General features: G+C 43.4%; 2 protein-coding genes across 7 annotated transcripts in view; one reads left to right on the top strand and one right to left on the bottom strand.

Moving 5' to 3' along the window:
- NUP153 (nucleoporin 153) overlaps positions 1-1327 on the bottom strand; it is a 67713-nt gene extending 66386 nt beyond the window's left edge. The window contains exon 1 of the mRNA XM_069563315.1: positions 593-1327. Coding sequence (XP_069419416.1) covers positions 593-706 — 114 coding nt within the window. The 5' untranslated portion in view covers positions 707-1327. The remainder of the gene's footprint in view (positions 1-592) is intronic.
- On the top strand, positions 283-24525 carry LOC138425449 (uncharacterized). 6 transcript variants are annotated; one of them, XR_011251216.1, is made up of 3 exons: positions 283-616; positions 1109-1340; positions 16614-16966. XR_011251216.1 is itself a non-coding variant. In XM_069563343.1 (2 exons), the coding sequence occupies exon 1, from the start codon at positions 705-707 to the stop codon at positions 1335-1337; it is 633 nt and encodes a 210-aa protein (XP_069419444.1). In that variant the 5' UTR covers positions 369-704; the 3' UTR covers positions 1338-1340; positions 16542-16966. The 6 variants fall into 6 exon arrangements, 3 of the variants coding, with proteins under 3 accessions (XP_069419444.1, XP_069419445.1, XP_069419446.1); XR_011251215.1 differs by having other exon boundaries at positions 370-616; positions 1027-1340; XR_011251214.1 differs by having other exon boundaries at positions 443-616; positions 1027-1340; positions 16542-16966.
- Positions 24526-25006: the final 481 nt, after the last annotated feature.

Here is a 25006-nt window from a genome sequence, read left to right as displayed (position 1 = left end):
AAAGGATGGAGAATAAGTTATTTCACTTTCCCTGTAACAGCGCCCCCGTCAAGCCCCACGTAGGTACCCTGGCGGGGTGAGGATCGGAGGAGTCCTTGGGGCAGCCCCCCTCCCCGCACGCGCTGAAACGCGGGAGACTAGAAATCTGCAGGCGTGGGGGTGGGGGGCCCTCCCAACCACAGCATTTTCCCTTTTCCCTTGAGGGACATGAGTAATTAACCACCCCCCCTCCTCCAAGCTCCTAATCCCCGCCAAAAAAAGGGGGGGGGGGCAGAATTCTAGGCCCACCGTGGGCTTCGTACTTGTGTTCCCGCCCTGCGCCCAGGCCCGGGGAAAGCCCCGGGGCGGAGAGGGCCAGGGTGCGGGGCGGGGGGTTGGTGGAGAGAGGAGGCCGAGCCACACGTGTGCGCCGCAGGGTTGGCCGGCCTCAAGCCCACTTCCCGTCGCCGCCCCGGCGGCCTCGGCTCCCGCCGCCTCGCCCGGGGCCTCCCCGACGCTCCACGTGGGGCGCCTGGGGCGCCAGGGCCGCCCCCCCGCCGCCCCGAGGGCCCGCGAAGGGACCCCCTCACACAGAGCGCCGGGGCTCCCTTACCTGGTGCTGCGGTCGCCCCTGCTGGTAAGGCTTCATCGGGCCCTGGTGGCAACGCCGCGTCCGGATCTTGCCGCCGCCACCGCCCCCTCCTCTGCCTCCGGCTCCCGAGGCCATGGCGGAGCCTCCGCGGCTTCCCCCTCCGGGGCGGGAGAGGCAGAGGCGGCCTCAGAGGACCCCCGCCCCCCGCCTCGCCTCACCCGGCCCCAGCCCCCAAGAGTCCGCCCGCGCTGCCCTCACAGCGGGGGCCCAGGCCCACTGGGAACCGCGGAGCGGCGAGCAGAAGCGGAGAAGAGAATGCGCGCTGGCGGCAGCGAGGTGGGGGGAGCGGGGCGGGGAGGCCACAGAGGCCGAGGAGCTGGCTCTCCGGTCCCGCAGGCTCCCGCGGACCCCCGCCTCTGTGTGTGTCACCGTCTCTATGGAGATTTCCCCCGCAGAGGACAACGCGAGCGGCCCCCGGCGCTGCTCGGGCCTAACTCGGCCGCCGGCTGATGGGGATTCTTCTTCCGCACGCCCCAGCCGTGTAGCTGCCGCAGTTGAAGCCGCCGGCGCCGCCCGCCTACCCCTCCCCTTTGCGCACAGCGCCCGCCCCGCCGCCGCCGTCGTCGTCGTCGCCGCCGCCGTCGTCCCTGCAGTCGCCGCTGTTGCGTCTATTGCCGCTGCTAAGGCCGCCGCTGCGGTCGCGAGCCAGAACACCGTCACTCGTCAGCGCCCGGCGAGACTGCGTCATCACGCTGCGACCGGCTGATAGGTGAGGAAGGAAGGAAGGGCTGGTCGAGCCCGCGCTCTCGGCCGCGCGGGCCGCTGGGAAATGTAGTTAACGGGAGGAAGGCTAATTCTCGGAAAGGACGCGGAAGGAGAGAGGCACGGTTTGCCGCAGAGGCACAAAGCCAGGGGGGTTCCGTTCCTTTTCCTGTGCTCGGCTATAAACGTAGACTTTGAAAGACGCATTTAACACAGAAGCAGTAACCTCCTTCTTACTCTCCTTCCTCGTGGTTGGTAAAGAGGACAGAAAGTGAGCAGATAGTTAAATTAGGAGCGAACATTATCTTATAAAAAGAAAAAAACCGGTTGAAAAAAGCAATGTTCATGATCTTTAAGCCTAAAGCAGAATTAGAAAAACATACAGTGTCATTAATGTTCCATTGTTACATAAGAGCTGTTGTCAAAGAAGGCGAATTCTGGTTCCGCCACTCTAGTTTGACCTTGGATAAGTCAAAACCTTCCTTCTCCCTATAAAATGGGAACTTTAATATCCACCTTATAGAGCTGTTGTGATCATACGAGTGGAGCACTTAGTATATTTCCTAGTATATGGGAAATGCAGTAAATGAGTACAGTGACTACCTACAGCAGTCAGCTCACATGAGAGGTAAAGGATATATTAGCAGTAATAAAACTGTACATATATTTGCCCCAAATAGGAGACGTATTTAGGAAAGTGAGTAAGCGAGCTAGGCTCAAACACTGAATCCACAAAGTATAGATATTTTAAGAGTTGACCGTTAAAAAGATCTTGGTGCTCAGGTGGTCTAGACCTCATTCAACGGACAAGACAGGGGTCCAGAGAATTCAGGTGGCATATTGGAGGACCCTTAGCTGGGCAGACAAAGCCAAGACTATAACTCAACTCTTCTGTAAGAGTTCAAACAAAGTAACCAAATGATTAGCAAGAAAATCTACTACTGTGAAAACAGGCTTAATGGTCCATTGGGCTTCCCTGGTGGCCCACACAGTAAAGGACCTGCCTGCAATGCAGATGACCAGGGCTGAATCCATGGTGGGGAAGATGCCCTGGAGAAGGAAATGGCTACCCACTTCAGTATTCTTGCCTGAAGAGTTTCACAGGAACTGGGAGGGCTACAGTCCAAGGGGTCTCCAAGAGCCAGACATGACTATGCAGACAGACACACACTTAATTTTAAATCCATCACTCAGTAGATACGTAGTCTTGGGAAAGTTATCCGTCTCCTAAGTTGCAGTTTCCTCATCTACAAATAAAATGAGTATTAACCTCAACATGTTGGTGGTTCTGATGAAAGGATTTATATATATAGTTCATAAAAACTGCTTAAAAGCATCTAATAGCATCCAGTCATCAGATACAAATAATTAACTGTAAGACTGTTAAACCAAACTACCACCAAACTGCATGACTCCAATCACTATGTAAATCACATGTCAAAATGTGAAGCCGAACCTACAGTACCTTGAAATTTGTCGTACCTTCCAACACCTAAGGAACCATGCCATATCAAGCATAGGTTTACAGAACAAATGGCCTCTCTGACTAAAACCACCAAGACTATAAAAATTTCCCAAATATGATGGACAAAACTAATCTACCTCCTTTTCGTGCTTCAGTGTCTTCCCCCTAAGGCACTCTCTTCCCCCTAAATCTCTTCCTCCTAAAGCACTTCATCTTTCTTCAATACAATTATTTGTCTTCAAGATTCTTAGCTAGGAATGTGACTAGCAGAGTAAAGTAATTCATAATAAGCTAACTTCTAGGAAAGATGTGTTAGTTCAGTTGCTCAGTTGTGTCCGACTCTTTGCGACCCCATGGACTGCAGCATGCCAGGCCTCCCTGTCCATCACCAACTCCCAGAGTTTACTCAAATTCTTGTCCATTGAGTTGGTGATGCCATCCAACCATCTCATCCTGTCATCCCCTTCTCCTCCTGCCTTCAATCTTTCCCAGCATCAGGGTCTTTTCAAATGAATCAGTTCTTCGCATCAGGTAGCCAAAGTATTGGAGTTTCAGCTTCAACATCAGTCCTTCCAATGACAGATACGTACCTGAATCTTTAATTGCACTACACAAATATAAGAGATTGAATGTAGCCACATCCCATTTACCCTTTTCACCCTCCAAAGTCAAGATTTCTAGCACAGGAGATTGGCTGGGACTCAACAATCATTCCTTTGTTAGGGGCTTGTTATTTGGTATATGGGACAGCATTCCTGGGTTTTCCCAAATGGTGAAGTGGTAAAGAATCCACCTGCTAATGCAGGAGACATGAGTGACATGGGGTTGATCCCTGAGTTGGGAAGATCCCCTGGAGTAGGAAATGGCAACTCCAGTTGCCAGTCGCTCCAGTATTCTTGCCTGGAAAATTCCATGGGCAGAGGAACCTAGCAGGCCACAGCTCACTGGATCCCAAAGAGTCAGACATGACTGAGCAAACACACACACATGTGCACACAGCATTCCTATCCCAGCTCTGAAAGAAAAGGACATGCAAAGAATGGGGATAAATTCAGATAAAACTTCAGGATATAAGATTAGCAGGATTTAGGGAGATAAATCCACATTCCTCTTTAGCCTTGATCTTAATTGTTTATCTCATTTTATGATAAGTTTTTGAAGTTAAGCAAATGTGAGGAACAATAATGCATTAGTCCCAGAGTCAGGTAACTGAGTTACTAGCAACTTTTCCAAGCTTGAGAAGAAATAAGAAACAAAAAGAAATCTGTATTTTTTTTTTAGAAATCTAAATTTCTCACTGCCTGATTTTACCCAGAAATAGTATCAGCCTCAACTATAGGATGAAATAATTTCTTACACGTAATTTGAGATTCTAAACTAACATTGTTTCTGTGCTGAAATTCAGTTTGGAGTCACAAATCAACAAATCTAGAATTCTTCACATATTTTTGGTAGAGAACTTATTGTTCAGTTAGGAATTACTAGAAGTAGAATGAGTTATAACAAATATTCTGATTATGAAACAAAAAACTGCCCACCTTCAAACATACAAATAATTATTGAACATTTCTCTAAGAGACACTCTATGTAAATTGGGGAAAATATCAAATGTCATGGAATAATAATAGCTATTCCTGAATTCCTTCTAGCTATATTAGGAGTTAAGTTTAGGGGGAAGGGAATAATTATTATTTCAAACTTTCAATTAAGCAATTTCTAGAAATGATAAAACTTAATCTCTATAAAACCTATGATATTCTGTAGGTCACAGAATTGGAAGCTATCACTTGTAGATTTTCTGTTTTAAAGTAGCTATCTTCTTTAATCATACTTTATTCATAACTTCTATTTTCATCAGTCTTTTGGGCCAGACAAAACTGAAATGGCTGTCTCTGCGAAGTGATCTTATGTTTTGGGTTGTTTCGCTGCTGCTGATGCTGCTAAGTTGCTTCAGTCATGTCCGACTCTGTGCGACCCCATAGACGGCAGACCACCAAGCTCCCCCATCCCTGGGATTCTCCAGGCAAGAACACTGGAGTGGGTTGCCATTTCCTTCTCCAATGCAGGAAAGTGGAAAGTCAAAGTGAAGTCGCTCAGTTGTGTCTGACTCTTAGTGACCCCATGGACTGCAGCCTACCAGGCTTCTCCGTCCATGGAGTTTCCAGGCAAGAGTACTGGAGCGGAGTGCCATTGCCTTCTCCGTGGTTGTTTCACTGGGTGTATTTTATTAGAAACTAATTTCTCCCCTACTAGGTGTTAGACTTCAGGGTTTTTTCCCTCACTGCTATAATCTGAACACACAGAACAGTGTTGACACATACTAGCAACTCTACATATACTGTGGCTCATTTGCCCAAAATCCAATTATGACCAATGCCAACTGTTTCCATCTTATTGTAATAAATACAATGATGAATATAGCTAAACTACTTTCTATAACCTTCCCTAGCTTGCATACATTCTTTTTCAGTATATCATAACACATTAATATTTCTCAAATTCATTCATTTACACATGATAAAGCATTCATGAACGTTATGAACAGATCCCTATGAAAAAGTTATGCAGGAATTATTATCCTCTTACCTTTGCCAGCACTCTGTCGTTTTTGTAGCAAATTTAGGAAGCTACCTGATACTTAAGTTTGGGGTTGTTTTTTTCTTAAGATTTTTTTTCCAGTTCAGTGGAGAATTCCCCACTTTAGAAATTTCTATCTCTGATGGCCTTCACATTGCCTAAAATGTTTAGCTCCTCAGTTCAGTTCAGTCGCTCAGTCATGTCTGACTCCTTGTGACCCCATGAATCGTGCCAGGCCTCCCTGTCCATCACCATCTCCCAGAGTTCACCCAAACCCACGTCCATCGAGACGGTGATGCCATCCAGCCATCTCATCCTCTGTCGTCCCCTTTTCCGCCTGCCCCCAATCCCTCCCAGCATCAGAGTCTTTTCCAATGAGTCAACTCTTCTCATGAGGTGGCCAAAGTACTGGAGTTTCAGCTTTAGCATCATTCCTTCCAAAGAACACCCAGGGCTGATCTCCTTTAGAATGGACTGGTTGGATCTCCTTGCAGTCCAAGGGACTCTCAAGAGTCTTCTCCTAATACTATCTTATTGCATAATGAGAATAGATATTTCCCAAGTGTATGATATGATAGCCATTGGAAAGACAAGACTCAAATAGCTGGCTTAGGATCGTCTGGAAATTACAGGATTCCCATCAAGGCATGGGGATATGAGGATATATTGAAGGAAGGGAGTGAAGAGTACATCAACGGGGCATTTGACTGTGAAGGGCATTGTACAATAGACCTCCAAATCACAGAGAGAAGCCATGTTAGGAATATCAGTAGAATTCAATGTGTTTGTTTCTATGAAGGATAAAGAGGGAAAAAAAAACTGTTATTCATATTCAGATCAAGTGGCAGAAACTGAAACAAAATACAGAAGGATAGGAATTCCTTCTCAGTTGAAAACAAAAATTAGAACGACTTTCAGTTCAGTTCAGTTTAGTTGCCCAGTCGTGTCCAACTTTTTGAGACCCCATGAATCGCAGCATGCCAGGCCTCCCTGTCCATCACCATCTCCCAGAGTTCACTCAGACTCACGTCTATCGAGTCCGTGATGCCATCCAGCCATCTCATCCTCGGTTGTCCCCTTCTCCTCCTGCCCCCAATCCCTCCCAGCATCAGAGTCTTTCCCAATGAGTCAACTCTTCACATGAGGTGGCCAAAGTACTTAAATCTGGATCCAGTTTTTTTCACCCAAAACAGATGGTGTATTGTAAGAAATCTTAATTTATGACTACCTATTACTACTATGACAACCTATTACTATCCCTCTCCCCCAAGAAACATCTTTATTTTTCCTCATAGAATATGGTATCTGTCTGCCAATTATAAATTAGCAAATAGATTGCTGACCTTTCTTTAAGATAAAGAATGTCCACCAATTATAAATGAAATACAATTAGGTCTACACCCAACGAGGATTTAAAACAAATAAACAAACAGCATTTCTATCTTCTTCAAATGGCAAGAAAATTCTAGCCAAAGGAGTATTTAGAAATGACAGTTACAAGAAGTTAGAAAGGTATATATTTAGCCTACCTACACAAAATGTGGTATTTGCTATGACATGTATTGAAGCAATTTATTTTATTGAGAGTAATTTTAGATCTCTCTGATATTCTACAGATATTTCTATGTGATAATTATTACCAAGCATTTTATTAGATAGAAAAATAAGGTTAAACTAGTGGGGATTTTTTTCCAAATGTATTGTGATGATTATAATGAACTTCAATCTCAGAGGGAGAAACTCAAAAAAGGGGTTGGAATTCTACAAAGGTATTGGAGTTTCTGTCTGTATCTTAGGGACAGAGAGGTCACAGCATCAGGAAGAAATTTAAAGATGTACATTACTATGGTCTCATTAACTTACTGTGTTCTTTGGCTTTGGGGAGTAAAGTAAAGTAATACTTAAGACTAAACAAATTAACTAATATAATCAAATTTTGATTAACTATCTATATCACTTAATTCCAACATGCCAGTTAAGATATTTTATTCTTCCTGAATGAATATGTCAATGTATAGTAGTCTTTAGCATATACATGTTTATGTATCTTCCATTAAAGTTGAAGCCACATTTTAAATTCATCAATACTAAATGGAAATCCAGTTTTACTGAATGAAATAACCAAATTCAGGAAGACCAGTCCCATCCTAATCAACAAAGATTAAACATACATACATTAAACATACATTATTGACCTATAGGCAAAAAGTAAACTAGGACAAACAACTGAGATCAAGGCTAAAGAAGGATCAAGGCTATAGATATGTTTAAACAATTTATGAACACAATCTAAACATTAACACTTATTAAGAACCTATAACAACCCACTCCAGTATTCTTGCCTGGATAATCCCATGGACAGAGGAGCCTGGCCAACTGTAGTCCATGGAGTTGCAAAGAGTTACGCACAACTCTAAGCACACACAGACTAAGTGTTCATTTCGAATCTGAGCATTTAGTATATATGTCCGTGTATAAAACATTAAACCACCTCTGTCCATGTACTGCATTATACTTTATCATCTTAATGAATTCCCTTAAAACTTACTGTATTGTGCTCTTTCAACCGCTGGTACGTAACACTAATAATTTACCCCCAAATTCTACATTCTAAATTCTAAACACCTGCTACTGAATTCATCCAATACAATAAATCTAATGGCTTAGTTTAATTTTTTAAATATAATTCCTTAGTTACATTAGAAAACTGGATTCGTTATTAAAGTTGCAGTCCATGTAAAACTATAAAGTTTGCAAAATTCAGTTTGCTCACATTGAGACCAAGCTTTTTTATTTTTAAAAAGCATTTGTAGAGGATGCTGGAATTTTATAGATTTATTAAGACCACTTTCCAAGAATAGTCTACTAATCATTGTGTTAACAACCCTACTATACAAGTCACCACCCCCCCCCCATCACCAGAAAGGCACAACCTCCCCATCTTAAGGGTGTCTCTGGCTACTCAGGGGCTAACAGCATGGTTCCTTGGGAGCTTGTTAGAATAAAGGATCATCCCAGGCCTGCTTAATCAGAATCTGCCTTTCAACAAGGTCTCCAGGTGATTCGTATGCACAGAACATCTGAGAAGCGGCACTATTTTAAGAATTAACCATGCTGCAGAAGTCATAAAGCCCATCTGAAATGTTAGCAGTCTTTGAGACTAAACATTAGATATAAAATATACTTGAGCACTTTAAAGGGCACCTTGTAATTCCCACTATCCTTCTTCATTTGTACAAATTTTCTTTTAGAATTAATTCATGAAAAACAAAAGACATGAACAGAGAGTAAACCATCTTAAAATTCAAGAAGCTGTGAGCAAAGAGAAATTCTGAAAAATATCAGACTACTTCCTCAGAATTGCTGTGGCTTTTCTCTTTTCCAAGCACTCACAAAACTAATTTTAAGGTAGAAATTCTAAGAGGGAATATTCTTGGGACTAGGTGAGCATCTAATATCTAAAATGCTGTATAAAAGGTCAAGCAACATGGAGTAAAATCTTTATAGACGTCACTTTCCTAAACTGTCAGGACAGGAATGATGGCAGCTTTCTGCTTAACAAATCATAAAAGCAATTCTATAATTACCTACTAATAGCCTGATTTCTTACATAGGTGCTCTGAAGTCAAAACAAAATTCAAATACAATGTTTCTCCAAAAATTACTTCTTGGGGGAAAAAAAAAAAAACTAATAGTAGATTTTTAGACTAAATATTCCTTCCCTGACATTAGTCATCAAAAGTATTCTTTGCACAACATACCTACAGCTCTTAACTCTCACAACAGAGAAGGCCTAAAAAGTTGTGAAATATAAGAAACGAAAAATCGTTTTTTAAAGGGCTCACACACACTTCCCCTCCTATAGGCCAAACGTAAATACATTTGTTCATAAGAACACTTATGCATCAAAACATCAAGATAATGGAGTATAACCGAAGTTTCTACAAAGGGCAGGCTGAGGAATCCCTGCTCACCATTAGCCTCCAGCCAGCTATTTAAGTAAGAGTTGATGAACCAGCAGCTTGAAGCACATGTAGATTTTTTTTCCCCCTCTTATTTAACATTTGGTACATTTCATCTTTACCACAAGGTGGGCAGAAATGAAATTAAGCATTTTAAATTTTCATTAGCAGCTTTTTTCCAAAGGAAGCTAGACTATTAGCTGAAATGAAATTCTGGATTTAGTACCTTCTTACTGTCTATAATATTACCATAAGTAGCAGAGCTGGTTCAACTGACCAGACATAATGGTTAACAAGATGATTTTAAATCCAGTACCTATAACCCGAGGCCTGTCTTCAAATTATCTCACCTTGTTTGGGTTCATTATAAGGAAAAGAGGATACCACGAGTCAGCACAAATGTGATTCTTCAAAACCAAAAATCAAAAAGAACTCATCCAACATTCTCCAAAGCAAACATGAGTGGAGTTATACTATTCTACATACAATACTAAACCGGCAGTATTATCAAACAGAAGGCAACTCTGCAGCCATGGAGCAAAGCTGGTTAAACAGACCTATCTCTGGTTTGGGAAAGGTAAGGCCTACGAAGGTCTGGATTCAGAATTAGAACATCAAAGCACATCCAAAGTCTCCACCAAGGGCCTCACCAAGCCAACGCACAGCTTCTACCAGCCATGACGAGATCCAAGCCACAGCTCGACACTTTAGCGCTTTTTCACTTGTGTGGTCCTCACATCTTACCCTTTCTGTGAGTCAGCACGTAACTCCTAAGCACTTAGTATTAGAAGCACCTGCTTTTAGGCTCATGCCTTTCCGCTGAGGTGCTGGGATCAATGCGTGGTCTTAGCTTTGTGGCTGCTAATATGAGAGTATAACCCCCTTTTCTTCCTGACTAGGTAGTGCCATGCGGAACGGCAGTTACTCTGTAAACTGGTAGAGGGGACACAAATCTACAAAAGGCCACTAGGAGCAGACTGTTGGGAAGGAAAAGCCATTTTTCTGTTTTCCCTGCCGGCCCTTGTGCACAGGCCTCTCCTTTCTCTCATCATCAGGGCCTCACCTTTGCTACACTTCCTCAGATAGCTTCTTTTTCTCAAGGTTTGCTTTGAGTTTACAAGCAAACCGACTTTTCCCCTTCCTTTGCTCTATCATTAACTTTGAAACAGCATTTTTAGAAAAGTCTATAAGACCGAGATGGAAAAAAGGTACAACAGTTCTTAAAAGCTTTCTAAGTTCAAGCTAAAGAAAACTACAGTGGCCAGTTCTACATCAGATCGAAACAAGCCAAGTAAGATCCTTTGTTTAGATTTTTTTTTTCAGCAGCTTTCACCGACAACTTCCTACCTGTCCCAGCAATATAGAAAAAAAAAAGGGGGGAAATGTTTAAGGGGTGATGTAAGAGAGCAGAAGGGAGGGCTGAGGAGAGAAAGGGGAGAGCAAATTGTGAATTCTGACAGTCACGACAAGCAATTTCTGAAAACTCGCGATCAAAAGTTCTGCTAGGTCCGAAGCTGACCTGAACTCACCTTTGGCGGGTTGACCCTCTTCAGATCAGTCTTCTGAACCTACATTGACTCCTCATTGACCCAAATTCAAACGCTATAAAATAAATGAAGGAGAGATGAGGGGTACCTTGCAAGAATGGTGCTTCAGACGTGTGGAGGATCACTTACTAGTGTCGTAAATAATGAAGGACTGATAAATAATACATTAGAAAGAAAAGACCCTCCGTATTGCCACATCATGGTGTCCTGAGTTCCGTATCCAGAGTACCAGGTGCAGATTGGCTACATGTTTACTAGAAGGCTGAATGCATATTCACTGAGCGTTTGCAGTTCGTTATTTCCCTCAACCACTTTCATATGAAGGAATTTTTTTCGGTGTATTTCAAAAATACTTTACAATCTGTAAAAATAATTTATTATTATTAAAGCACCTCTAAACTCCCCCTTTCTTTTTGTTTACGTCCCTGGTGGCTCAGACAGTAAAAAAAAAAAAAATCCATCTTCAATGCAGGAGACCTGGGTTCCATCCCTGGGTTAGGAAGTTCCCCTGGAGGAGGGCATGGCAACCCACTCCAGTATTCTTGCCTGGAGAATCCGCATGGACAGAGGAGCCCGGTGGGCTACAGTCCATGGGGTTGCAGAGTCAGACACACTGAGCAACTAAGTAAGCACACTTTTTTTTCTCTCTTTTTAAATAATCAATTTTAATTAGAGGCTAATAACTTCACAGTATTGTGGCGGTTTTTGCCATACACTGACATGAATCAGCCACGGGTGTACATGTGTCTTGCATCCCGAACCCCCCTCCCACCTCCCTCCCCAGCCATCCCACAGGGTTGTCCCAGTGCACCGGCTTTGAATGCCCTGTTTCATGTGTCAAACTTGGGCTGGTGATCTATTTCATATATGGTAATATACATGTTTCAATGCTATTCTCTCAAATCACCCCACCCTCGCCTTCTCCCACAGAGTCCAAAAGTCTGTTCTTTATATCTGTAAGCACAAATTTTTTGGCTTGTAGAATCTTAGTTCCTTGCCCTGGGATCCAAGTGGGGGCCCCCAGGGATCAAACTGGAAAGTGCAGAGTCCCAGCCACTGGACCGCCAGGGAGGGCCTCCTCCCTTTCTTTTTAAACACAGCTTACCTCAGACCATGTACTACTTGCTGTGTCAGAGGTAAACAGAAAAAAAAAAAAATCACTTTTATGCAATCAGATGAAGATAGTACTCTCCCTCAGGGATATCAAAATAGAGACTGTGAATCACAAGAGAAGAATATATAGCCTTTAAAACCAGACTTTCAGAATACCATGTGACAAATATTTACTATATTCTGAGCCATATGTTCTGCAGATAGGAACATGATGGTGATATAGGTCCTGCCATTTAGGGACAAGTAGAAATGGCTATACTTTTACTTTATTTTTAAGTGTTTTGAATAAATACTTATGCAGACAAGTTTCCCTTTGGAAACTTGTATTACATAAATGGCTGTATGTTTACATTCTTTATTTTAAACAATTTTTGGTCAGAAAAAAGCTACACTTAAACCAGCATTGGATGGCCTCATCGACTCAATGGACATGAGTTTGAGCAAGCTCCGGGAGTTGCTGATGGACGGGGAGGCCTGGTGTGTTGCAGTACGTGGAGTCACAAAGAATCGCACATGACTGCGCGACTGAACAACAAACCCAACATTGTCCTCACTCCCTGGGCTTTGTGGAATTGTGATCAGGACGCTGAACTAGGGAATGTGTTAAGAGTGCTATTCATTTATTTATTTTTTAAATTAACCATTTTATGTATTTATGGCTGCTCAGCTTCTGGGATCTTAGTTCCCATACCAGGGATGGAACCTAGCCCCGCTCCAGTGGGAGCACAAAGTCCTAACCATTGGGCCACCAAGGAATTCCCCTATTCCTTGATTTAGATGTAGATAATTCTTTAGTATAACAGACAAGGGTAAAAGAAAATACTATAAAGTGTAAACTGTAGACAGATACTGAGGTTGCAATGGGACAAACTGTGTGACCGAACGATTGAAATATCTAAGTAGGATATTCCAGAGGGGAGGCAGAGACCAAGGAATGTGATTGAAAGTTTCTTACACTCTTACTTAGACTTCCCTGGTGGCTCAGTGGTAAAGAATCCACCTGCCAATGCAGGAGACATGAGTTCAGTCCCTGGGTCAGGAAGTTGCCCTGGAGAAGGAAATGGCAGCCCACTCCAGTGTTCTTGCCTGGGGAAGCCCATGGACAGAGAGCCTGTTGGGCTACCGTCCATAGGGTTGCAAAGACAACACTTAGCAACTAAATGGCAACACACTCTTAGTTAGTAATTAAGTGCGTGAAATAATAGCACTGAGGTGAATCCAGGGCCATTCACCTCACTGTGTGCTTTACGTGCATTCTTTTTCATCCTTAAAGCGTCTTGTAGGGAGTCGGCTAAAAGAGGAGGGTTAAAGTACTTCACTGCAGATGGTGACTGCAGCCATGAAATTAAAAGATGCTTACTCCTTGGAAGAAAAGTTATGAGCAACCAAGATAGCATATTCAAAAGCAGAGACATTACTTTACCGACTAAGGTCCGTCTAGTCAAGGCTATGGTTTTTCCAGTGGTCATGTATGGATGTGAGAGTTGGATTGTGAAGAAGGCTGAGCACCGAAGAATTGATGCTTTTGAACTGTGGTGTTGGAGAAGACTCTTGAGAGCCCCTTGGACTGCAAGGATATTCAACCAGTCCATTCTGAAGGAGATCAACCCTGGGATTTCTTTGGAAGGAATGATGCTAAAGCTGAAACTCCAGTATTTTGGCCACCTCATGCGAAGAGTTGACTCATTGGAAAAGACTCTGATGCTGGGAGGGATTGGGGGCAGGAGGAGAAGGGGACAACAGAGGATGAGACAGCTGGATGGCATCACGGACTCGATGGACGTGAGTCTGAGTGAATTCCGGGAGTTGGTGATTGACAGGGAGACCTGGCGTGCTACGATTCATGGGGTCGCAAAGAGTCAGACACGACTAAGCGACTGAACTGAACTGAAAGTATTTCAGTCAAAGTCATATACTTGGTAGCTGACAAGATGGGCTCAGGTCTGACTGATTTCAAAACCTACATTCCTTTCTTTAATCCAGGCAGCATTCTAGAACTTCCCACTGCCAATGGGCAGGTGCAGGGAGTGAAGCCTGAGATGTTTATGAAAGCCGCTCAGCCCACTGACATTCCTGCTTCTTCTCACCAACGTTTGTCCAGTTGCTGCTTCTCAGCTAGGGCCTTGGCAGGGCTCCTGGAGTGAAGTGAGAGCTTGGCTTACCAGGTCAGGGGGACGGTGTCAGATGTCTTAGTGGGCCCCCTCACCTGTGAGTTCCCTTCTTTGTAGGGTTCCCAGACAACCTAGAAGATGCCCAGATAAATATGCATTTTAGAACAGCAATAATTTTTTTTTAGTATAAGAATGTCCCAGTTGTGCAAATATTGCATGGGACAACTTTGCTAAATTTGGCCACCCTGCTTTTTGACCCTATTTGAAAGTCTTGAATTAGAAAGAGTTGCATGCATGCTGGAGTGACTTACAACTCTAAAGATTACAACAGGTGATCTTCAGCTTAGAATTCCAGTCTATGGACCGGAATTGTAGGAAACTCTACAACACATCATACCTGCCCAATACCTATCCAGGATGTTCAGTGGTTTATCACGGGATGCTGCTGTTATTCATGTGATTAGCTTCTGGTGCAGCAGATATGTCTTGACATGAGTCAGACATAGGTATGAGTCAGACATGACTCAGGTATTCAAGACATGTAAATTCCTATTTCTTTAACTCAACAAGATTCTGTTCCAAAACCCCATTTTTTTAGAGGTAGCACAAACATAAACTCTCAAGTCAGGTCTCAACACACTGCCTTTTCCTAGAGTTGCTCCTAGGGTACATGTCCTGCTGTAGGGGCGGAGCACCTGTTTCTTGATGTCCTCTGGCCCTGCAAATTGTTGCCAAGGCACCTTGCCTTCCTGGCCTTCCGTCCCCTTTGCTGTCCTTCCTACTGGGCTGAGATGCTCAGGGTCACCCATCCCTCTCCAGGGTCTCCTTGCACTCCAGGGCATCTGCTTTGGGGTGGGAAGCCTGATGCTCTTTGCCATCAAATCCTACTATCTCAGGTTTTGCCTTCTCCCCAGGGGTCTTCCCCTAGGCAAGGGCACATCTTTTCTCTGGAGGACTCCAGGCATTCATGTCCTCTTGTTTCCCTTCCACCCTGTGAATACCCTCTGCCTAGACCATCTTTTTCTGGGCATGGCCCATCCTCTAGCTCTCAATATTTTTCCTGTGTATTCGATTCTCTTAAGGATCTTAGGTTTTTGGAAGATATTGGAAGGTTATTCCTTTTCACCCTTACTTATTACCACCACCATGCCAACAATAATACAAAAGATTTTGCTTGGAAGGGAGAGAGAGGATAAGGCTAGAACAGAGGAAAGTATTTTAACCAACTGACTTTAAACATCCTCAGGCCCCATTCCTCCTTTCCCCCCCCCCCAAGTGAAATCTTAAGAATTAGATCCTGATTTGTTTGGACACAAACTTTGCTTTTCCACGGGAGTCCCCAAATATGGCATCAGTATCAGATGGAAAACATTTAAAACATGGATTGTCAGAATCCCACCCAGATGCATAGCATCTCTAGGGTTGAATCTAGGAAGGTGTATTTTTAAAAACTCTGGACATTTTTCTTACATGCTCAGTTACGCTTGTCCACTGGCCTGCTTCTGGGAACAACTCCCCCATTTTTCCCACATCTGCTTTCTTTCCCTTTCTTTCTTATCCCTGGTGTGGCAACTTCCAGTTAAAGGTTCCTTGCATAAAACCAAGATCTAGTGTGGAGTTCTGTATCCCTCTTTCAAAGTGAAGATAACCTAGAAGGCAAGAGGATGTTCAAGAGTCTTATCTCCTCTTATTTATCTCTTATCCCAGTTTTCTCATCCTTCAGTGTCCTGTCCATGTTTCAAGAAGGGAATCTTAGTCTAACCCACCAAACAGGACCATCCAACAACATGTTTCCATCCATCTCAAATGCAAAACTGATAGGGGCAGAATAAAGGCAAAAAGTAGATGATTAAATAGTTAATCCCACTAGGGGATTGTAGGTAGAAAAAACATGGGAGACCCCTGTAATTAATAATTACTCAAGAGAGCAATTTTGCTTAACCACAAAACCAAGCAGGCTTGCCTAGCAACAAAACGATGCAAGAGAAGCCAAGACCCCCAAACAATAAAACCCTGGTGATGGGAGACCCACAACTTCCCAGTGAGCTCAGCAAGTTAACAACCCCTAGGATGTACTGTCCGGGGAAGGCAATGGCACCCCACCCCAGTACTCTTGCCTGGAAAATCCAATGGATGGAGGAGCCTGGTGGGCTGCAGTCATTGGGTCGCTAAGAGTCGAACACGACTGAGAGACTTCACTTTCACTTTTCACTTTCATGCATTGGAGAAGGAAATGGCAACCCACTCCAGTATTCTTGCCTGGAGAATCCCAGGGGTGGGAGAGCCTGGTGGGCTACCATCTATGGGGTCGCACAGAGTCAGACATGACTGAAGTGACTTAGCAGCAGCAGGATGTACTGTCTAGGGATGTTGTGTATTGTTGTTTAGTCGCTAAGTTGTGTCTGACTCTTTTGCAACCCCCTCATCTTATAGCCTCCCAGACTCCTCTGTCCATGGAATTTCCCAGGCAAGAACACTAGAGTGGGTTACCATTTCCTTCTCCAGGGAATCTTCCTGACACAGGGATGGAACCCGCGTCTCCTGCATTGGCAGGTGGATTCTTTACCACTGAGCCACCAGGGAAGCCCAGGACATGCTGCCTGCACACATGAAAAGCAATAATTTGTGGATCTGGCTTGCCCCTGAAGGGACAAGAAAACTCCCCTGCTCAACCTGGAGGAGGAACTGATGGTGGAAGCATGATGTCTACTCAAGAAAAAGAAGGAAGTTCTTCTCCCCCTCCCCACATTTTTTATTGTAAAACTGTAGCTGGGTAAGTTCCTGGGACACAGCATTTCTCGCCCACCCACCTGTCAGCCTCACAAATGTCCTATTCTAATAAATCACTTCTTATCTACTGCTTTGCTCTTGCTGAATTCTTCTCTGCACTGAGACATAAAGGACTGTGGTACCAGAGTTCTTTGGAGCCCAGTTTCAAAACTATTTCCCAGAGACCTAGATGCTGCTTGGTTCTTAGGAAGAATCATCAGCAGATCTAAGCATCCCAGTTTTTCACAGCTTGGGGATACTTCCAGAAGAAAGGCTTATACAATTAAGATGTATTCCCAACACATATAAATTACAAAGGAAGGTTCTTAAAAAATTCCTTGTATTGATTTGTTTAAATTATTGTTAAACATTGTCAATTTATTTGGAGAGACCAGTTCACCTTTCTAAAAAGTGAATATGGCCAGGTAGGACATGTCAGGTTGGCAATATCATTGGCCTATTTTTTTTCTACAGTGAGATTAGGAGTATTGAACTAAGTTGGGGCTCTTATAGGATTACATCCTAGGGAGTGATAATAGACACACTAACTGAAAATCGTTCACAAGTAATGTTAGGAAGCACTTACTCCCTAGGATGGTAGTTGATATTTGTAAAAGTCAGCTATGCTTATTGACTTGACTCAATAAAAAGTCATGTACTGTTACTATGACATCAGAATATCACTCCATATTAAATAACAGGACAAAGGTTCTGAAAAATGAGGAGGGTGGGCAGACTGAGCAGAAGCAGAGAAGTGAATGTCATCTAAGTAGGTACCCACGATTCCTTTTTCTTAGGAAAGTAAATTTACACTGAATATCTCATCCCAGGTTTAAATGATTGAGAAATGTATCCTTCCCTTTAACCCTGACTAAGCAGAGCCTTCCCTGGTGGTCCAGTGGCTCAGACTCCATGCTCCCAAGGCAGAGGGCCCAGATTCAAACACTGATCTGGGAACTAGATCCCACAGAGCACAACTAAAGACCCCACATGTCACATCTAAACCCTGGCACAGCCAATTAATTAATTAAAATAAATTTTAAAAGATTAAGAAATGACAGAAAAACCCAACTATTGTATGATTTCAATTATCCGTGGAATCTAAAAAATAAATGGATTAACAAAATAGCAACAGAGTTATGTATAATAGAGAACAGTCAGTGGTCCCTGGAGGGGAGGGAGGAGGGGGAATTAAACAATAGGACAAGGAGATTAAGAGGGACAAACTTCCAGTTGCAAAATAAGTGAGTCCTTGGTATGAAATATACAGTATGTGGAATACGGTCATTCCCCAGAGGATGAGATGGTTAGATAGCATCACCAACTCAATGCAGATGAATTTGAGAAAACTCCTGGAGACAGTGGAGGACAGGGGAGCCTGGCATGCTACAGTCTATGGGGTTATGAAGAGTCAGACACGACTTAGTGGCTGAACAACAACATCTTTGTATGGTGACATATTGTAACCAGAGTTATGGTGGTGAACATTTTGAAATATCTAGAAAAAAATCACCGTGTTGTGTAACAGGAAATAATGTAGTGTTGTAGGCCAATTATACTTCAAAAACAAATACATATACAAACTCAAAGGGATCAGATTTGTGGTTACTAGAGGTGGGGATAGGAGTATGGAGAGAGGGGGAATTGGATGCAGGTGGTCAAAAGATACCCCAAACTTCCAGTTACAAGATACATAAGGCCCAGGGATATAATGTACAACATGATATATATAGAATACACTGAGGTGGCACTAGTGGTAAAGAACCACGCCCTGCCATTTCAAGTTAGACGTAAGAGATGCTCGAGCATCCTTGGGTCGGGAAGATCCCCTGGAGGAGGGCACAGCAACCCACTCTGGTAATTCTTGCCTGGAAAATCCCGTGGACCAAGGAGCCTGGTGGGCTGCAGTCCATGAGGTCGCAGAGAGTCGGACACAACTGAAGTGATTTACCACATAGGTTATATAAGACAGTTGTTAAGAGGATAAATCCTAAGAGCTGTCATCAGAAACACACACACACACACTTTTTTCTGTTTCTTAACTTTTGCATCTATATGAAATGATGGATGTTCACTAGACTTTGTGATAATCCTTTCATGATTTTATTCAAATCATGGTGTACACTTTAAATTTACACAGTGCCACGTATCAATCACATCTTGATAAAATTAGAAGAAAAAAAGTCAATTAAGCAGCAGTATCTGTTCAAAGCTGATTGATCCGGAAATATTATAACAGATACTGACTGTCTACGGAGCACGCTGCTAGATGCTATAGATAATGGAAGCTAGCCTTCCTGCACGGAGTATCCAATTCTTTCCTAAAAGGTCAACACAGACGTGGAATTAGGAACCAAAGAAATCAGACCTCACAGGTTGAAACCAACCATCAGGTTTTGCTTAAGCCAGTCTCACGAATGGACTTTCTTCAACTTCGTAAGTGTCTGCTGTACTGGGGCTTTATTGTTTACAGAAATGAAGATCTGTGCTTCCTGAGGGGTGGAGAGTGGCCCTGGCTGGGGACAGCTGCTGTCTCTAGTGGGAGTTGGGAGGAAGAAGGCCACTTGCTGCTCCTTGATGAGCTCTGCACCTGCTCTGGGGACTTGGCCTGGATGGACCTAACCCCAGGGAGACTTCACCAGCAAGTCTTGCCAACAAGTGTACTCTTTCAATATTTGCATTGTTTTATGTATTTACACTTTAAATATAAACTTCGCTGTGATGGCTTGTCAGATTTTGAAGCATTTTCCCCATTCTGTTATTTATTCATATGTTTTTTAATTGTGTTTAATTTTAGGAAACTGAGATTCATACTGGTTAGGCTATATACTTGAGATCACAACTTTGTGACTTAGTAACAGGATGGATATCTCCTGACTCAAATTCCAGTGAGTTTTACACTTTTTGGGATATGTCCTTTGTTTTCATTGACTAATTAAAAAAAAATTCATCTCTTATTTCTCATCAGTGCAACAAAGGATTAACAGAACTGGTAAGTTTAACGCTTGTGCAGTCCATAGGGTTGCAAAGAGTCAGACATGACTGGACGACTAAAAGAACAAATGTTGTGATTATGGATTTATTTAGATTTACTCTTACCATCTTGTTAATTATCTACCCTGTTTTTTTCTATGTTGCCTTTCCCTTCCTTTCTTGCTTATTAATGGACTAATGGCTTTGTTGTCTCTGCCTGTCCTCCCATCTGTTGGTTGGAAAGCTGTAACATTTCCTGCCTTCCATTTTAACACAGATCATATGAAATTGATCAGTCTTTCCTCTTCCAGGACATAGAAGCATTATAGAATGCTTTCACTCTAATCACTCCTCTCAACTGTTGACGGTATCTTTTTCCCACATCATTTTCACACTTCCACACAAGTTTTGTTCTGTTGATGCTTTTTCCTTTGTGTTGTTTTCTAGCCATACCACGTAGCTTGTGGGATCCTTGTTTCCTGACCAGGGATCACACCTGGGCCTCCTACAGGGGAAGCAGGAGTCCTAACCACTGGACGACCAGGGAATTCCTTGTTGATGCTTCTTTAGATTTAACCATATATCAGCCAGTTTCTTTGCTCATCGATTTCTTGGCTTTTATTCCTTCCGTCCGGTTTAATTTTCTTCTTCTTGAAGTACTTCCTCTAATCGACTTTCAGTGGGATTGTCTATAGGTGGTAAATTCTGTGTCTTGGCCTAAAATGTTATTATTTGCCCTTGTTTTTGAAGTTATTAACAAACCAGAAACTGAAGCACAGATTGACTTTCTCTCAGAATTTTGAAGCTATTCCACTGCTCTCTTCATGAAAGAGCATGAGTTTTGGAGATCCAGTTAAGCACGGTTCAGATAGTTAAACACAGCACAGGGTCCCCGGAGCAAGGGTATGACCAGTGAGTGTAGACCTGAAAATGTGCTTGGGGTCAGGTCAGGCAGGATTAACCTAAATCCACAGAAAGATCTGGGCTTTTTTTTTTTTTTTTGGCGGGAGGTGGCGGTTGCCCCCCACTGAGAATATAACTCACCTCTTGAAGTATTAGTCGTTCAGTCATGTCTGACTCTTTGCAACCCCATGGACTGTAGCCCACCAGGCTCCTCTGCCCATGGAATTCTCCAGACAAGAATACTGGAGTGCTTAGCTATGCCCTCCTCCAGGGCATCTTCCTAACCCAGAGATCGAACCCAAGTCTCCTGCATTGCAAGCGGATTCTTGCAATTCTGAGCCACCAGGGAAGTCCAGAGCTGGGCTTTGACATCAAACAGACATCAGGTCTGGAGCTACCATTCACCTGCTGTCTGACCTTGAGTGATTTTAAACTAGAATAAGCTTATTTCAAGTTTTTTAAGTTGTTGGTTTTTTTATTTCTTGATGAATGATCCAATCTATCCCTTTGCAGAATCATCAGGGATGTCCCAACCTTTAGTTAAGAGCTCTGTTTCGTTTCCTTAGAGACTGGAGATCACCAATGATGGAGGTACAGACTGCAAAGTCTCAGACTAGGAGAAAGGAGGAATGCCACCCTGCCTGTAGTTTTCCCTTTTCCACTGGAAAGTCAAAAAACTGGGAGTCAAATATAACAGGGCAACCACTATATGGTTCTTCCGGACAGGATTTGGGGACTGACAGCTTGCTTGTGACCATCTGGCTGGATCTGAAGCTCACAGCTCCATCATTTTTTGGCCCTTATGATCTTGACAAATCCTTAACCTAAGGCTATGTTTTTTCATCTACAAAGTAGGGGGTGATGACAGTATCTACCTCACAGGGTTGTTGACATTTCAGGAGACACTACGTATGAAGTCCTTTATGCTCCTTTATGCTCAGTAATGATGCAATGGGGATGTTTGTTAATATTAAACAGAGGTATCATTTCGCCTACAAATCATGGTGCCCTCCAGTTCTCCACTATCTGTCAGTGCCATGCCTCCCTTCACAGAGTGGTGGGTAGTATCCTGAACACAGCTTGGCTTTCAGACCTCACCCAGGTATATAAGTAACCTTGAGAGCCAAGTTTCACTGAATGAGGAAAGAGTTGTTTTAATTCCAAGAGCCTTCCTTTACGTATTCAAACCCAGGAAGTCTGAGCATTTTGTTATGAGTTAGAGTGTACAGAGAATGGCTCTGTGGTATAAAGGCGGTTCCTGTGAGACAGGAAGGGAAGGAGAAAGGAGGAATTAGAAAGGGGACTCGAGAAGAGACAGAGGCAACTAAATGTTGAGAGCACTGTGGGGATGCCTCTTGGTCTGTGAGAAGAAACTCAGTCCGCCAAGCCTTCGGGATAAGACCTTAGGAAAGCCGGTAGATGTTACAACAGCATGAGAGGGAGTTTGAGACTGGTGAGGCTGATGTCTGCTTCTCCCTGTTGGCGCCCTCCCAGCCTTGCCTTGGATGGAGGGAAGCGATGGGCTCCAGAAAGCACCCCGCTGGTCCTTCTTGTGGCACAGGTGGTTTCTGAAAGACACCACGAGTGATGCAGGAGCATTAAGTCACTGTGAGCGTTCCCGGCTCACCCGCCATGCGTGGGCATGGCACAGGAGTGCCCGGGCAGGGGCTGTGTGGTGGACAGCCCAGCCCCTGGAGCAGGGAGAGCTGAGCCTCACATGTTCCAGGGCAAGGCCAGTGGGGGAAGCAGGCCAGTAGAGGGCATTTGCCAGGTTTCCTGCGAACAACCATCCTGCAAAGTCTCTCAGAGGACAGACCATCGCTGATGACAGCGGTGGATGAAGACAGAAATCTGTGCCCCAAAATTAAAATAAAAGCTACTCTTCAGCTGGGGTATGGTGGCCCAGATGGTAAAGAATCTTCCTGCAATGCAGGGGACCTGGGTTTGATCCCTGGGTCGGGAAGATTCCCTGGAGGAGGGCATGGCTACCCACTCCAGTATTCTTGCCTGGAGAATTTCATGGGCAGAGAAGCCTGGCAGTTCACAGAATCAGACACTACTGAGCAACACACACAAGCACGTGCATGCATGGACACACACACACACACACACACACACAGACGCACGCACGCACGCACAGAGCTGGGGCCAGCAGGAGGCAGCAGGGGGCAGATTATAGGTACCTCTCCTGGCTGGCAGAACAGCTAAAGGTGCTTTTAGACCCATCTGGGGACTGGAAGGCAGTGTCTGGGGACACAGAGAGGGAGAAACAGCCCTAAAGCAGTGTTTGAGCTGACTGAATCTTTACCCTACTCTAATTTTAAACTGGAGAGGGAAATGGAAGACCACTCATTTTCTTGCCTGAAAAAAAATCCCATGGACAGAGGAGCCTGGTGGGCTACATACAGTTCATGGGATCACAGAGTCAGACACAACTGAGGACACAATTTTAAACAGGAAGAAACCACGCAGCATTCCTTTTCTACATATCTGTACCACTTTTTGTTCACCTTTCACTTTTCTAAACTGTTTTTTCTCTAAATGATTTTTTAAAGTCCCTTTGTTTAAAAGTTGTTTTTTTTTTTCCTCCCCAGTCATCCTCTTTTGGATTTAAAGTTTTATTTCACAAGCTTCAAAAGCCTTGAACCAACCCCTTTGCATATTTCCAAACATTTGGATATGTGTGTCATTTTCATAGTAAAATAATCCTACCTTTTTCAGTATCTTCACCAAAAAAAAAAAAAAAAATTCCTAGATTCATAAACTTCTTTTACTGGCAGTTTGATTTCTAAAGCTAATCACGAATATTGCTTGCCTTTATAACTAATGTATTTGAATTTCCCAAGATTCATTTTCTATTTTGAGCAAAGCCATCAAATTTATTCATTGTTCCTCTAATGAAGCAAATCTGAAAAGAATCAAAGCTGAAAATATAACTATAAATAGAAGCATAATTAATAGTTCCTGATCATTTGCCAGGAACTATCTACCAGAAACATTGGTAGAGCAGTATGATTACTGGCTATAAAGGATATATTCAGATAATTCTAGTATTTCCCCTTTTTATTCCATGTGACCTCATTGTTTATAAATGAGCTGGATTCCCACATTCATTTATAGGTGCCAGTTAGCTTCACTTTGGCCCCATGACCTCAGCCATATACCTCTGAACAAATTAAGGCCATTTTAAAATATGCCTACAAATTTTTAGATGCTCTCTTTTCAAAAGGGGGAGTCTGGGAATTCTCTGGTAGTCCAGTGGTTAGGACTCCATGCTTTCACCACAGTGGGACACGGGTTCTATCTCTGGTCAGGGAACTAAGATCCCATAAGCTACACAGTGCAGCCAAAAAAAAAAAAAAAAAGATTAAAAGACATGAAACAGCCCATTTCCCTACCCTGGATTCCTGACTCATTTAAAATGAATAGAACATGGTACGATTGACCATTTATGACGTCTGAGTCTCCGTGGCTTGTGTTTGCTCTCCAGAACTGCTCACTGTGGGGAAGCCACCGTTGCACCATGTGATAAGGACACTCAAACAGCACAGAGAGGCCTGTGCGGTGAGGAAGACCAGCTCACAGGCTGTGTGACTGAATCACCAGAAAAGCGGGTCCTCCCAGCTGCAGTCGAGCCTTCGGATAACTGCGGCTCTGGCTGACACGTTGACGGCAACCTCCCGAGCAGGTGGAGGCAGAACCACCTGCAAATGCCCATGCCTGAACTCTAGACCTGCGGAAATCATGAGATAATACATTTTTATTGTTTTAAGCTGCTGAGTTTAAGGGTAATTCATTTTGCACTGGACATTAATGCACTGGCTTTCTCACAAAATATACACCATTACATATAGAAGAACTGGAAAAAATATTGGTAACTTGGGATTCTCATACCGTTATTAAGACAGCCTTGGATACAAGTGGTACTGAGGTTAGATCTTAAACCATTCTTGGTGAACTGCTCTCTTCTTGGGTGTTGCTGTGGCTAAGTACTTTAACTCCAGTGTTTCTAAGTAGCTTGGATTACTTGTGGTTAACTGTACACTTGGTAAAGATTATGCTGATGCAACAAATGTAACTAATCAGTCACATGAAGGTGGGGCTTTTGTCTCAGATTCATTCTCCAAGGACTTTCAGTCAAAGAAAATTACATCTACTCTGCTGCGACAGTTCCCCAAACACATGCTAGATTAAGAAAAGACAAACAATAACAAACCTAAGGACATCCCTATATGATTTGCTTCAGGTATGCA

Source organism: Ovis canadensis, chromosome 20 (assembly GCF_042477335.2).
Source record: "Ovis canadensis isolate MfBH-ARS-UI-01 breed Bighorn chromosome 20, ARS-UI_OviCan_v2, whole genome shotgun sequence".
Classification (NCBI taxonomy): Eukaryota; Metazoa; Chordata; class Mammalia; order Artiodactyla; family Bovidae; genus Ovis; species Ovis canadensis.
This window is presented reverse-complemented; position numbering and strand designations above follow the sequence as displayed.